We start from the raw sequence: 16,087 nt of genomic DNA, 5'->3' as shown, positions 1-16,087 counted from the left end.
TTTTGGTAACTGGAGTTATGGTGGGAAGACGTGGCAACGCATTACAAGTTCTGGATCAGAGGGAGATACCTTCAGTTAGCACACACCTTCTTGATGATAGTCTCACCAACTGCAACTAGTGTGGAAGTAGACAGGACTCTCCAAACTCTACATTTGAAAACTCTAATAAAAACAACAAAAACTGAAGGAAAGGGTTGGATTTGGACAAAATAACTCAAGTCTGAAGACTTAAAATTTGTCACTTTATTATATACTTAGTTTTATTTTATACTTAGCTTAAACAAAATTTTTAAAAAGAATGCACTGTTACAAATTCATAAAGACCATTTCAATTCAACAATTTCTACAAAAATAATTAACCGATCTAGATCACGTGGTAACTTAGAAATTCCTAAATGTAAAACTAGTGCTGGTCAACACCATTATACTTATCAAGGTATAAAATTATTTAATGCCCTTCCGGATAAAATTACAACTGAAAAAAATTACAAAACTTTCAAATCACAAATCAAACAACTTTTAGATAAACCCAACGGTAATCACAAGTTTTAATTTCATTGGATACATTTTTCAAATAATTGTTTATATGAACTCATTTGTAATTTTTATTGATTAAATTTTCCTAAATTCACGTTATGAATTTAGAAAAATTGATTAATGATTAATAAAAAATAAAAAATATATATAAACAAAATTTAATATTTAAAAAAAATACATATCCTCTAAAGTTCTTTTTTGAACTTCCAAATATGCGTTTATTGTTGTTGCATTTTATTAAGTACCCATTTCATACAAGATTGCCAGCTCGGTCTTTGAACAATTTACTACCAGTACTGTACCTACCTTCTATTATTTCGTACCCAATAAGTACATTTTTATTTTTATATCTTATTTTTTCTAAGTTTAATAACTATTATATTATTTAAGTTATATTTTTTAGTTTATAATTAAATTTCTTATTTTCTTAATTATATAGTGTTATCAAATTGAACATCTAGTTTTATAGCTATTTGTTAATTTTTAGCTACATCAACTAGTGAAATTTTACAACCTATAAACCATAATGACTCACAACGCTCCCCAACTCAAACACGAGAAATAATTTCTCAATTGAGTTGGGCAATTTTTGTAAAAATTTTCTAATTTTTTCGCAATCAGCCTCGAAATATCTACATTTGTAAATTATTGTAATGTGTTTGTATATTCAATGAAAAAAAAATCATTTTGAAGCAGTCTAGTTCAGTACTGTGACAGGGTTACAACTAGTTCAGTACAGTGACAGTGTTACATCTTGATCAATACAGTGACAATGCTACATCTAGTTCAATACAGTAACAGTGTTAATACTTGTTCAGTACAGTGACAGTGTTACATCTTGTTCAATACAGTGACAGTGTTACATCTTGATCAATACAGTGACAATGCTACATCTAGTTCAATACAGTAACAGTGTTAATACTTGTTCAGTACAGTGACAGTGTTACATCTTGTTCAATACAGTGACAATGTTACATCTAGTTCAATACAGTAACATTGTTAATACGTGTTTAGTACAGTGACAGTGTTACAACTAGAATGCAAACACATATTATGTAAAAAATAATTATTATTCTTTCATTCACAATTTTCTATAATATCTTTGTTTTATTGTATATAGCTCAAATAACACAACACATTATTGATAAAGTCACAAAATAAAGCATAATTACATACATGAATATAAGGATTAACAAAAAAATAATAATAGATAAATGATTATTTAAAAGTTTCTAAAAAAAATACGGCTTAAATGTTTGGATTCTAAACGGTGGCAAAATGATCTTTACCATGGCGATACTGAGAGTATCTTCCACCCTGGATGACATGAAATGGTCGAGTTTTACATTCTTTAAACAAATAATCTAAGGCTAGCTTTACACCATCCTCTTTTTCATCCTGATCTCCATATCGGGAGGAAAATGAAAAAGTTTTACCTTGCAATAAAACTTATATTATGTACTTAGCTTTATTTAAAACCTATAAAGTGAGATAAACATTACCATTTTGCAGCCAAATCGACGTTTCTTACCAATTTCGTGTGTAATTCTTAGTTTAAATCTCCCGCCAATGTCACCTGCTAGTTCCAAATGCATCCTTGAGGCGGCGCCAGTAGTGGGACGCCACCAGTGACGCTATAATTTCATGCTTCATTAGATCTCATCAGGCAGCCCTTGCCTAGGTTTTAAATAAAGCTAAGTACATAATATAAGTTTTATTGTAAGGTAAAACTTTTTCATTATGTAGCATAGGCTTTATTTAAAACCTATAAAGTGAGATATTGTTTGTTATCGCCTGGTGACATTATGCTAATGTGAATCAAATAAAAAGAAAATAGGGGCAAGATTTCCAGAAATCAGCTAACCAGTTACAGAGGTTGAAAAAGGTCAGCGACAGATGGGTCGGTGTTGACTCGGCCAGCCGATTCTGCAATTTCCCTTCTATAGAACCTGGCAAAGGTATTGGGACTTCTCCAGTTACCACGTGACAGTATATCGTCCAGCTTATAATTCTGCAGCCAGTTCAGAGATGCCACTGCTGAACGGATGCTGCCAGGTGGATCCTCTACACCAGCATCCCTGAGGACTGTCCTAATCCAACCTGCAATTACTGCCCTGGAGGCCGCTTTCACTGTCCCACAAGTTGTAATAAATAGGCTAGGTAGTATCGCCTGCGCTCTCCGTTCCTTTGACAGTTCTATGACCTTTTCCGTCCAATAGACAGGGTCTATGTTCCTAGACTCCGAGCGAGCCAGTCTCCACCCTGATTGTTGCCAGTCTGCCGAATCTGTCTTGCCACCAAACACTGGCCAAATGGAGATGCCTTCACTGTCCACTGACAATCTTTCAGCTGTGCAATGGAGCAATGTGAGATCGTGGACTCGGCGCCCTGATGCCAAAAGCAGGATGGTGGCTGCTCTCCTTGATGCTTCAAAGAGAGTAATATGTTGAGGCAAATTCTTCTCCAGCCATGATGATACAACCCTCGGGTCCCAAATGGGGGGTTTCGAAGGCCTTAGTCTAGCTAAAGATATCCCTTTTAATATCTTCTTCACTATCGGATTGGAGCTCAGCTCTCTATTGTCTTCGGGAGAGCCTAAGGTACACACCACTGACTTGTGAACTAAAATGGTACTCAGCGATAGCTTTTCTCTGATGTGTAGATCGGCTAGGAACCTGGCTAAGTCTTCAGCTTTGGGACGCGTGGCATCGAGCTGATTCTCTGACGCCCAGCGCTGCCACCTCCGCCATGCCGGAGCATAAGTGCGAAGGGTGGAACTTCTCCATCCGGATCTAAGAAGTTCCTTCTGCTGACTTGACCATCTTGTTAGGTTTTTGTCCCACCCCCACAAAGCCAAATCTCCAGAGTGAAGGACTCTACTTGAGGAGGGGGGTTGTTGGTCCTGGTGTCTATCAGTGTTTCTCCTAGATTGTGAATCGTAAGAGGTGGACCCAAGGCCCGACACTTCAGATCCGCTCTCCAAAATGCCCTTTCCCAACGAGGAGCCACTACCAGGTATAATCCCCTTGCCCTGTTCAGGTGGCAAAGAACCCTCGGCATGAGGCACGGGGGAGGGAAGATCCAAGCCAGCTGATAGTCCCAGTCCCTGCTCCAAGCATTGTGGTAGTCTGCCTTGTCGTCCTGAAAATCAAGAGAAACATACCTTTGAACCACATGCGCTGTCCTAGAGCCAAATAGGTCTATCTCGGGTCGTCCCCATTTTCTGAATGCTACCTCCGTGAAAGAGGGTAGCAAGTGCCATTCGGGTACAGCACGATGACGAGATAGACAGTCCGCTACTTCATTGAAACGACCGGGTAAGTATTGTGCTGTCATGGAGACACAGTGTTTATCCAAAACATCTAGCACTAGTCGAGTACAGCTCAGGAGTTGAGTTGACCTGGTACCACCCTCCTTGCGGAGATAAGATACGACAGACCTGTTATCCGACTGGATCAGAAGACCCGAGCCAGATAGCTCAAGCGCGTGAGGAGACAAGGCAGCCAACACGGCGAGCATCTCCTTTACGTTGGAGTGAAGATTCAGCTGGTCATCAGCCCACACACCGCTGAGAAGCTTTTCGTCCAGCTGGGCACCCCAACCCTGATCAGAGGCATCGGTTGTCAAGTAATGCTCAAACAGCGGCAGATGTATAGGTGACGTCAGGGTGAGCGATCGAACCCACCATCTCAATTCCCGAGCGGTAGCTGCCGGAATTGGTGATGACTCCCAAGGGTGGTAGTGTCTGAGTCCTAAGCACCCTTTCTGTATGTGCCGGCTGTTGAGCCTGCCTCTTGGAACTGCAAAACTAGCAAAGTTTAAAGAGCCCAAGAGGCTGCGCCCCTTATCTAGTGACCACCTACCCGTCTGAATAAAACCCTTTAACAAATAAGATAGGGCTGAAACCTTGTTCTGAGGGAGAGACTTTTCATTAGTTAGAGTATTCCAGCTGATACCAAGAAATTGAACTTGTTGTGATGGTTCTAATATTGACTTATCAAATTGTATATGCCATCCCAAGCCTTGCAAAAACTCCACCATTTCAATAGACTGGTGTTTTAAAGTAGGCAGGCATTGGTTTACTAATAAAAAATCATCCAGATACACTAGAATTCTCATCCCTCTCTTCCGCAGTTCCTGCGCTACCCAGTTAGTGAAGGTTGCGAATGCCTTAGGTGCGGTGGCCAAGCCAAAGGGGAGGGATGTCATCTGCAAGAGTTCATTCCTATAGATAAGTCTAAGGAAACATCTATGCTGCTCACTCACAGGTACATGAAAGTAAGCATGTGTGAGGTCCACTTTAACCATCCAGTCATTCGGTTGTAGAAAAGTAGGAACTCGATAAACGTTTACCAGACGAAATTTACTGACAGTCAGAAAATTGTTTAAATACTTTAAGTTAAAGACCGGCCTCTTTGAGCCATCTGATTTGGGGACCAGAAACATGTTAGAAATAAATGAGGGAGTGGCAGGTGCCGACTCTAAAACCTTAAGGGCTTTGAGTTTTTCTATTTGTTCTGTCATTGCCACAGAAGTCTTAGTGGCGAAAGGGGAGTTAAATAAATCAATATTATTATTTAGTGGAGGTTTTGATGAAAATGGAATTCGGTAGCCATCTAACATCTTAAGGATGATAGTAGGGGCACCAAGGTTCCTCCACCTACCTGCGAATGAGCGCAACTGACCCCCTTGAAAAGAGGGCCCGCTGTTAAAACCTCTTACGGTCTGGCTTCCCTGCTCTTTCCTTGGGCCGGAACCTACCTCGGGGAGGGAAAGCTTTAGCGGCCCTACGGGCTGGTTCTGGACCTCGACTCTCAGGGTGCTCCCTTCTCGCGATGGTTCTCCCCTGCTGTACTCTAGGACGAAAGGGCTGCGAGTTCTGCACAGTCACAGGTTTAACGGGAGGAGCTGGTCGCGACGTGCTAGGCTGAGGAGCGAGGCACTTCTTCACTCCCCCCAACTTATCCAGCTGGGCCGACAGGAGGTTCGGGTCAAAGAGATATTCCGATGTGGGCGGAATCTTCCGTAAGGCATCTCGGACGTATCCGTCGCTGATGCCTCGCAATGCCCCCTCTCGTCGATACTCAATGTGGCTAGCCCGTTTTCCGCAGACCATCTGCATGATGTCTTTGGACACCTTCTGGGACTCAGACCCCGCCGCGAAGAGAGACTGCACCTTCTCGAAAAGAGTGGAAGTGCTCAGCTTCGTGCCCGGTTCCGCACTCCAGTTGACCAGCTCCTGCAAGGAGGCCTTCAGGAGATCAGCCTGCAGGGAAAGAGCATTGGTCAGGGAGCCGCAGAAGGAGTCCGTTGACGTACTGGCCGATTTCTCCTGAGCTAGGCGCTTCAATTCAGGGTTCAATGCCAACATTGAGAAGAGGGGGGTTGCGGCATACGACTTCTGGATCTCGAGGTAGCGGACATTGTTCCAGTTGGCCGTCCCCAGATGCTGAAGGAGCTCCACTTTTTTCACCCTCCCTGGGTCGGCCGATGGTATCTTCGGCTGCTTTAGGTCAGTTGTCCACTCCCCGAGATCCAAGTCGCGAGACGGCTTATTCGGATGGATGAGTCCCATTCCCAAATCTCCTGCCAATTCCTCCCGAAGCGACGCAGGGGTGTCCAGGGAGATGCTGTCCTCGTCATCGTCGTCCGAGGCGCCACGGACGGGAGCCTCCGAACGCTTCTCTAGCAGCAGACGCAACATTTCCTGCATCTGGGACATCTGCTGTGTTAACAGGTCAATTCGCGGGTCGGCGGGAGCTAATTCACAAACCCTCTGCCTTTTGGCTTTGTCTTCCGCGCAGACCCTCGAACGCTTTCCCCGCGTGTCCGTGTGGATCACCTTCATGACTTCCGCCCTCGAAAATTCGGCTTCCCCGCTCTCGGAACGTTCGGAATCCGACATAATCGCGAAAACACAAAGAAACCACAAAAAAACACTAAACAAAAACACACGAAACTCTATAAATCGCAATTTTACGGAGTTCGAACAGTCACACTGTTAATAACCTCGAAAAAAAATATGTAAATTTTGCGCAAATACTGAAAAACAGGTTATTTTACGGTATTTGATGTTTGTAAACAAACCAAACGTGTTTGACCTTCGCAAAATAAATGCTAATGAAGCATGAAATTATAGCGTCACTGGTGGCGTCCCACTACTGGCGCCGCCTCAAGGATGCATTTGGAACTAGCAGGTGACATTGGCGGGAGATTTAAACTAAGAATTACACACGAAATTGGTAAGAAACGTCGATTTGGCTGCAAAATGGTAATGTTTATCTCACTTTATAGGTTTTAAATAAAGCCTATGCTACATAATGAAAACTTTGCACTATTCAACCATTATTTTCATACAGATAGTTGCAATTAGAGAAGAAATAATTTTTTTCTCGGTCTTGGTTTGTGCTTGGTCGTTATCCAATCAATGTTTTTGTTTACCCGTTCGTCGTTTGAACCTTTATCGTAATGATTTCAATAGGTACGTATATCTTGGTGAAATTGCCTGCCTGATCACCGTATCTTGATCGATATGATATTCGTATTATGTATGAGGTGAAAGCACCAAAACACAGCAGCGCAGATGCCAAAGCAATAACTGTCACACCCCTGTCTCGATTCATTCATTAATAAAAGCATTAACAATATGAAGTTAACACACATAGATATTCATCATTAGTTAACAGTATGTATGTAAAGTTCGCTTGTATTATTTCCTAAAAAACAAACATTTTTTATATTTCTTTGTTTGCACAAGAAAATAAATAACGCAAATAAAAAATTGCAAATAATTCAAAATAGAGACATGCGAGCAGTATTGAATTGTAGTAGGTTTTCTAATATAATGAATATGCAGAAACAACTAGGTATGTTAAGTGTGAGACAGCGTATAATTTACAATATCTTTATATTTACATTTAAGCTCTAAGATAAGATGCCCCGGAAATACATAATTAAAATTCAAATTTCTAAATACATACATGAATACCCCACGAGAAGCTGAGAAGATTTTACACTTTATAAATTTGTTGGGAACTCAAAATAATCTCTATTTTAAAGGATTCCAGATATTCAATGAACTATCGATGGATTTTAAAGAAGCTAAAAGCCTTGCAGCTTTTAGTGGGTTATGCCTAAATGCTATAAAGAATAAGTTTTGGATGCAGTTTAAAGTATGCCTAGTAGCCATACAAATAAGATTTGCTTCCAAGTTATTCCAAAGGTTTTTACTAGATATAAAAACGTATTTTTTTATAACTAAATTAAATAATACAAGAAAAATTCAAATACATAAAACTGAATAAACGTCATGTGATATAGTTAGGTAAAACTTTTTAACTCTTTGATGAATCATATTGAGTCTTGGATAAATACCATTGATACAAACATTTACTTGCCGTAGCATCCGACCTGCTGTAACATCTGACCTGATGTAACTTAACATTTTTAATTTCATTGTTTTTAATATTTTTTAATCATGTATTTTGATTGTAATTCAGTAAGACCGATTTTTTATTTTTTCAATTTTATTTTCTAATCTTCTACAAAGATAATGTATGTATGTGAGTAAAATTTTAACTGTTAATAAACACAAGTATACCCGCGAACCACGCGTGGGATTTTTTTTGGTCAATCTGCTAAATGTATTATTCTTTACGTTTTTTAACTGTTTATATTTAAAAAAAAATGAGAGATGACAGAAGTCAACAAATGTCGCTCATCTTAAACTGTTCGAAAATCGTTACCAACGTAGATATACCACTCACGGTACCAACTACCAAAACAGAACACGTCCTTTTTTTCGAATTGCTAGGAATTAACAAATTTTATGAAAAAAAAAGGATGGTGTAAAGCAGTCATAAGGCCCGGCTGCACGAACTCCCGTCACATTTTACAAATCGGTAATCAGCGCCATATAAATAAAAATGTAATTGTTCATTTGTTCAAAATCTGAAATCTCCTAAAGTTCTTCACCGATTGCTTTGAAATGTTGACACAACGTTGTATTCGAATACGCGTGAATTTTTATATACTTATATTAGATAAATGGTACAGGTAAAAACATGTTATAAAAAACAGCGACATCTGTTGAACAAAAGGCTTATTTCAGTATTGTCGCGACAGAAGACCGTATCGCATCGCTTTGTCGTGTAACTCATGTAATATAATTATAAACGAGTGTCTTACGTTCATTCAAAACAAGGCAGACACTCTGGATGAGATTGCAATTACACAATTATGCATCTCTACTTACTCTGAAGAGGAAATAAAGGAGGCGAAAACTATCCCGTTTGAAAAGCTTCCGGATAAACGAACTTTGCGGAAAGGAGATGGCAGAATCAGCCGAGACCTCCAGGACATCCTGAAAGCATTGAAGGAGACCGATCCTGATAAGCTACCAGTGTTCGTTGCTAAACAATTGCATAAATTGCCTCCCATCAACTTCGACAGCATAGATGTGTCCAAACTCCTTAAGGAACTCAATGCACTGAAAACGGAAATAACTCATATAAAAACCGAACTAAAAGATTCATCGACCACAAAAAATGAAGACATAAAACAAGAACTGGCACTAATAAGAGAGCAAATTGCAAATATTCAGGTCCCAAACAAACAAAGTAACTTAACTGGGAATTCGGAAGTAATTATTAACCACTTAACTGAGGGTAAGCAACAATTTCCAGATAGTAAACAAATACCGACGGGCGGCGCATCCTGCTTATCGACTGGTTCTAGTAATGCAATGTCAACCACACACACAAAGATAATGAACGAACACACTCCAAATAGTCCAGTGCAGCCGGGAATGAACTTCGCACATGCTTTAAAACAAAATAATAAACAGGTATCGCGTGACCACGGCCCGCGGCCCCGGCCTCCTGCGGAAGATTTTTTAAATTTTTTTTTTATTTATTAAGTTAAAAGAAATTTACATTTCACTTTCTTAACTTAAATATATAACATTAAATAAATATTATTCTAATATTGTTCTAATAACTTAAGATTAAAAAGTTTTTTCTTAAATACATTTATACTCTCCGTCTTAAGTTTATCTGGAAGGAGATTGTATATTTGTACACCCTCGTGGCCAATGCCTCTTTTGCCACTTTCAGTCCTTACAGCATGTGTGTACAATTTGTTATGTTGCCTAGTATAATGTTAGTGTACTTGTGACGTTTGTTTAAATGTTGTGTTTGTGTGTATAAGTCCATTTTGGATTTTGTAGATTAGGAGGCATATGTTGTATTCGTACAATTTTCTTATTTTCAAAAGTTTCGTTTCCTGATACAGTTTTTTTGTGGGAGTGTCCGGGTTATAATTGAAGAGTTTTTTAATAACTTTGTTTTGTATTGTTTGTAGATCATTTAGGTATGTAGTGTACCTATGTGTTTCCCCATATTTCTATTAAATAATTTAGATGGGACTGGATTAAACTAAAATAAAAGCCCCTCTTTATCTCCGTTGGTAAGATGAGAAAGGATTTACATTAGTAACTAGAAAACCCAAACGTAACTTGAGAGGAAAAGCAACCTCAACGACACTGAAGTCGGCAGATTTAATTACGTAAATTTATATTTCAAGGTTTACATTGGAAACTACCGAGGACGACGTTAAGACCTACCTTGCAGATAATGGTCTCGAAAATACTAAGATCGAAAAAATTAAGCCTTACCGTCCCACGCCATTTAACACCTTCAAACTTTCTGTAAAAGAAACTGAAGGGCCGAAATACCTGGTGGAAGAACTATGGCCGGAAGGAATTGTATTCCGTAAATATATAGAATCGCGTGCATCAACCAAATATCAAAATGACAACCGATAAATTAAGAATTATTTCGATTAATTGCAGATCGGTCCGTAGCTCCGAAAAATTTATTCACGATCTCTGCGAATCATATGACATTATACTAGTCCAAGAAACGTGGCTACTCCCAACCGAGATTGAATTTTTGTCCAATATTCACCCGCATTTCAATAGCTTGGGCACCTCTGCCGTCAATATAGCTAACGGTCCCCTACTAGGTAGGCCGTAGTACGGCGGAGTTGGGATAATTTACAAGCAAAATTTAAGGGTTACCACAATCCCGATGGACAATTGTCGTATGGCCGGAATCGAGGTGAGTCTGAATACTGAAAACTTAACCATCTTCACTATCTATATGCCGACTTGCTTAACTGACAACTTTGAGGAGTTTACCAACTGCCTGGCCTCCTTACAAACGCTCATTGACGACAAAGATTATATCAATTCAATTATTATCGGAGACTTCAACGCTAATCCCGACTCACTCTTTGGAATAGAGCTAAAATCTTTTTGTCAAGAATTCGAATACATTTGTGCCGACACACAAATTTTACCTGAGAATTCTTACACATACGTCAGTGACGCGCATAGTACTGCCAGGTGGTTAGACCACTGTCTAGTTACGAAAAATATTTATAAACAAATTATCGAGATGAAAATACATTACGATGTTGATTGGACTGACCACCGACCCCTCGAACTAACTTTAAATACGAATGGAATTGTAACATCGGAAGAATTTTCATCTATTTTAAGGGATCCAGCATTATGGAATCCGAAAAATATACGTGATATCGGAATTTATAACTCATGTTCGCAAACTTATCTAGCTAAAATCAAGCCAAAAAATACATTTCGTGAGGACGGTGGCAACCCTGAACGTGCCAAAATAAAACACCTCTACGGATGTATAGTACAAGAATTACGATACAGTGCCACTCGTATATTTAGAAATACTACTACACCAAAATATAAGCAAATTTGCGGATGGAATGAATTTGTTACAGACAAATACGAAAAATCAAGACAAGCGATGCTCACCTGGATTGATAATGGGAGACCGCACAATGGTCCCATCGCGGAGGATAGAAGGACAAAGCGTGCCGCCTTCAAAACAGCTCTAAAACAATGCCAAAAGAATTCGACACAACTCCCGATGGATAAAATAGCAGCGGACTTAGATAATCGGGACTTCAAATCATTTTGGAATAAGTCTAATAAAATGTTGAACATGCGTTCCAAAGTTTCGTGTAACATAAACGGAGAAACAAATCCTGAAGTAATTGCCAATATTTTCAAAAAACATTTCGCGACTACCACGCCGACCATCTCCTCAAACGTAACGCATTTGAACGCCTATGATGACATTGACCCTATAGTTACTGCAAACATGGTGAAAACCGCCATCAAAAACATGAAATCCGGAACATCAGCAGGACATGACGGCTTAAGTACCGAACACGTCAAACATGCAGGGGTAGCGATTCTAAAACTACTGGCAACATTGTTCACCGATATTATAAAGAGTGGTTATCTACCCAAAGACATGACAAAGACAATCATAATACCGATAGTAAAATCTAAACTGACAGACATAACTTTACAGAAAAATTACAGACCGATATCCATCGCCACCGTCACCGCCAGAATATTTGAACGAGTTCTCTTTGATCAAGTCGGACCCCAACTGAAAACGAAAGATAATCAGATGGGTTTCAAAACTGAATGCTCCACAGACTCAGCCATATTCTGCGTAAAACGGACGCTGGAATACTATAGGAAGAGAAAAACAACAACTTACGCATGCTTTTTGGACCTTAGTAAGGCCTTCGACAGAGTCTACCATCCATTATTAACACCAAACTAAAAGAAAGAGGCCTACCATGGAAAGTAGTACGAATTCTCGACACATGGCACCGTCAACAAGAAAACCTAGTTAAATGAAAAGATGGTTTCTCAGAACCCTTTTTCTTAAAGAGTGGGGTCACACAAGGAGGTTGTTTGTCCCCAGTACTGTTCAACATATATATGGATGAATTAACTCACAGGTTAAATAACGCTGGGGTAGTCTGCCATATTGGAGGACAATGCATCAACAATGTGAGCTATGCAGACGATATGGTGCTGATGGCACCGTCAATAAGGGGACTAAGAATTCTCTTGAAGATCTGTGAAGAATATGCACTCGAAACAAACATGTTATATAACGCGAAAAAAACAGCACTGCTGGTCGTCAAATACAGAGAAGGACCAAAAAATATTCCCCCAGCATTCTTGAATGGAGAACCTCTCATAATAGTAGAAACAACGAAATATTTAGGGCATATCATCACCAACAACTTAACGGATGACGACGACATCGACAGGCAGAGGCGAGCACTGAGCATAAAAAGTAACATGCTCAGTAGAAGATTTAGACTCTGCAGCCCGAAGGTGAAAAGGACGCTATTCTTAGCTTTCTGCACTACCTTGTATACTTGCGAGCTGTGGGCCAATTTCAAAATGCGTACCATGGAAAGGCTTCGGATTCAATATAATAATGCTTACCGCATAATGTTCGGACTTCCAAGGTACTGCAGTGCCTCCTCGATGTTCATGGAGGGGAGAGTTCCCGGCTTTGCAGCCCTAATGAGAACCAGGGTAGCAGAAACGAGAGGAAGGATCAACAACTCCAGAAACGTCCTCATCATCGAAACCCGCCAGACCTCAGGATCGAGCATCGAAAAACATTGGAGAAAAATATTGGCCCCCATAATTATCGCTCCGATATACCAATAAGCTTCCAAGAAATGTAAATGTTTTATGTTATCACTCTCCACTCTATATATTTCCTTTTACTTTTTCTTATGTTTTATTTGTTTTATCATACTTACATTTCATATTTTATTTTATTTGTACCTACTTATCTCTGTATATAACATTGTAGTTATATTTTATGGAATGTGTGGGATTGCACTCACCTCCCCACATTCTGGAATAAACAATTATTATTATTATTATTATTTATTTGAAAAACAGTGCAATCTGTTGGACGTAAAAGCAACAGGCGCTATTGTTACTCTATCTCCACAGACAGATTGAGCCACAGAAACACAAAAACAAAAATTCTAAAACACATTCAAGAAAGGGTACATAATCAAACACTTATTACGGTTGTCTGTGCTGTGCTTTAGTCCTGCGTGAAATCTGCTTTCATGAATTCTAATTTTGCTTTGAACTTTTTTATTCATTCTTTATCCTGTTAAACTGCAATTAAGCAGTTTACCACCAGGATTTGAAAATTGGAACTGATTGTGCGAAGAATTCAGACAAGCGATTAAAGTTATATAATATTCTTCTAATATAAATAAGAATAAACCGAGTTATATTATTGCTGTTCAGACGCAAAAAATTGTCATTACAAAGATATTTAAATTTAAAGAGTTTTACCGAAATTCACTGTAAAATTTTGGTACCTCGAAGTGGCGAAGTGTAAGAGCTTGCATTGTGCATTATTTAATTCACATTTAACCAACTCATAATAATCCAAAACTAATATTTGAATACGCCAAGTGTCAAACAATTTAGTATTTTTATTGTTAACTTTGTGGGTATCTACCTATACCGAAGCCGCAGTGAGTAGTGTATTGGCCAGTATAGTACCTACTAACATATTGGTTCCGAGTGCGCTGAGATATCTAGGCTGTCCCATTAGCCACATCTGCAAGTAAATAATTACAACTTTTTCTTTCCAAAAACCATTCTTAATATGGATGCTCAGGCATATATTTGTCTCGCAAAGGACGCAGTGAACTTACTGACCAACATGATTATGGATCCCAATAATAAATTTACGAAAGAACATATCGCTAAAATTATTCCTAGAACCAATGACATATTAGGAACAATTGGCCAAATGGCTGTTAAAATGGCGAATCTTGAGGGTGAATTAACAGCTCTTAAAACTGCAACCCCTAATGTGTGCACCCCCTCAGTTCCACAAACTCAGAGTGTCTGTGATATCCTCGCCGAAATCAAAGAACAAAATTACAGAGATAAAAATTTGATTATTCATAATATTCCGGAGAATACATCGTTATCTCAGACTGAATCAATAAATAGCGACATAGTGTCAGTGAAAAAAATAATCTCAGATTTAGATATGTCAACATTAAATCTTGACTTGAAAATCTACAGATTGGGTCAAAGGCGTGCCGATAAACCAAGAGGAATTGAAATCGAGTTTCCAGAAGCTAAATGGCCGAAAATACTATTAAGCAAGAAACACGCATTAAAAAATAATATACGTATTTACCAAGATCAGTCATTTATGCAGCGGAAACAATTGAGTGACCTAAGAAAAGAATTGGAAAATAGAAAATCTTCTGGTGAAACGGATATCACGATAAAATACATAAATAATAATCCGTCGATAGCATAGACATATGAATATTAGTAGACCTGCCCTAAGTGATTAAAAGCGTATTATCCCCACTCCCCATACCGGTTCCATTGGAGCCGGCTGTGCTCGCGTATGGCCTCAAGTGAAATTTGAAAACGTGACGTCATCATTCTTGTGCGAACTATGGTCGAGGCATCATCGGTTCATTTTACGAAATAACACGGCAAAATGTTGACTTGTGATATGAAAACTTGTAAAAATAGATGTGAAAAAGAGAATAAATCCAATTGTCGTATTACATTCCATAAGTAAGCATTATTTTACTTTATTTTAAGCTTATTCACACCGTATTATATGGATCAGTTTTAGAAACATATACTATCACATCACAATGTAGCGATTCTCAAGTGTGCTCATCGTTGTTTACTGGGGTAAGTAAATTATGAAACATTTGTAAAAGTGTCTTAACTAAATACTCTGAAACTAACTACGACTCTGCAAACAGAAGAAATTTACTTTGCCGAATTTGGACTTCGCAAATTTGTTCATAACGTGGCGAGTAATTTGCGCTCCCATGTAAAAATGTCTATTCATTCAAAAGCAGATTTTACTTTTAAGAAGTAAATGGTGATATTATAATGCGAGATGCCTATTTACTGTCAGATTGATTTATTGACGAATCACAGTCAGCTTAACCCCCTTCGTTCTTCAACAGTTGATTTTACCCCTCGCCATTATCTTCTCGTCTATTAATTCCTATGTCTGTGGTCGATAGTCAAATCGAACCCAAAAAACTAAATTCCAAAATAAAAATATTTTATCAAAACATACGTGGACTAAGAACAAAATTACAGGACCTGAAATCAACCTTACCTACTCTGGATTACGATTCTTACGCTTTCACTGAGACATGGCTGAACAAAAACATTGATACTACGGAATTGGGTTTCTTTGAACACACAGTGTACAGACAAGATAGAAGCAATAGCAATAAAACTAGAGGAGGTGGTGTGTTAATATCCGTAAATAAGAAATTCAACTCAAGAAAACTCAAATGCATCTACACTCATCTGGAACAACTATTCATCTTGGTGTCTACCAATAAGGAAAAAATTATTGTTGGCTGCTTATATGTACCCCCTTCTTCTGATGCTCAATTATACAAAGACCACTACCTCGAAGCTGAAACAATACGAAGAAAATTTCCAGATGCCACTTTGATATTAACAGGAGACTACAATCTACCTAATGTAACGTGGGACACAGAAAACAATAAAACTTCATGCACGGACAACATCAATCATGGTTCCCATGATATAATCGAGATGTCAAATTTTTTAAGTCTCCGGCAGTTAAACTATGTC

General features: G+C 38.8%; 1 protein-coding gene across 1 annotated transcript; it reads right to left on the bottom strand.

Annotated features, from left to right (window-relative positions):
• Positions 1-225: 225 nt before the first annotated feature.
• On the bottom strand, positions 226-14,751 carry LOC149416475 (uncharacterized). Its single transcript, XM_089641718.1, has 2 exons — positions 5,299-14,751; positions 226-3,678 (listed from the first exon to the last, which is right to left on the bottom strand). The coding sequence occupies exons 1-2, from the start codon at positions 6,440-6,442 to the stop codon at positions 2,405-2,407; spliced, it is 2,418 nt and encodes an 805-aa protein (XP_089497844.1). The 5' UTR covers positions 6,443-14,751; the 3' UTR covers positions 226-2,404.
• Positions 14,752-16,087: the final 1,336 nt, after the last annotated feature.

The sequence above is a fragment of the Hesperophylax consimilis genome, chromosome 17 (genome assembly GCF_061612785.1).
Source record: "Hesperophylax consimilis isolate HC1 chromosome 17, BYU_Hcon_1.0, whole genome shotgun sequence".
NCBI lineage: Eukaryota > Metazoa > Arthropoda > Insecta > Trichoptera > Limnephilidae > Hesperophylax > Hesperophylax consimilis.
The sequence above is the reverse complement of the archived record's forward strand: the minus strand, read 5'-3'. Positions and strand labels throughout refer to the sequence as shown.

What these genes read in the sequence shown, in the direction of transcription:
- LOC149416475 (XM_089641718.1), bottom strand. Translation starts at nt 6,442, where the DNA reads ATGTCGGATTCCGAACGTTCCGAGAGCGGGGAAGCCGAATTTTCGAGG. An exon ending in TAAAGCTTTCCCTCCCCGAG is followed by an intron (nt 3,679 to 5,298) that starts GTAGGTTCCGGC and finishes CTTGATTTTCAG; the next exon opens with GACGACAAGGCAGACTACCA.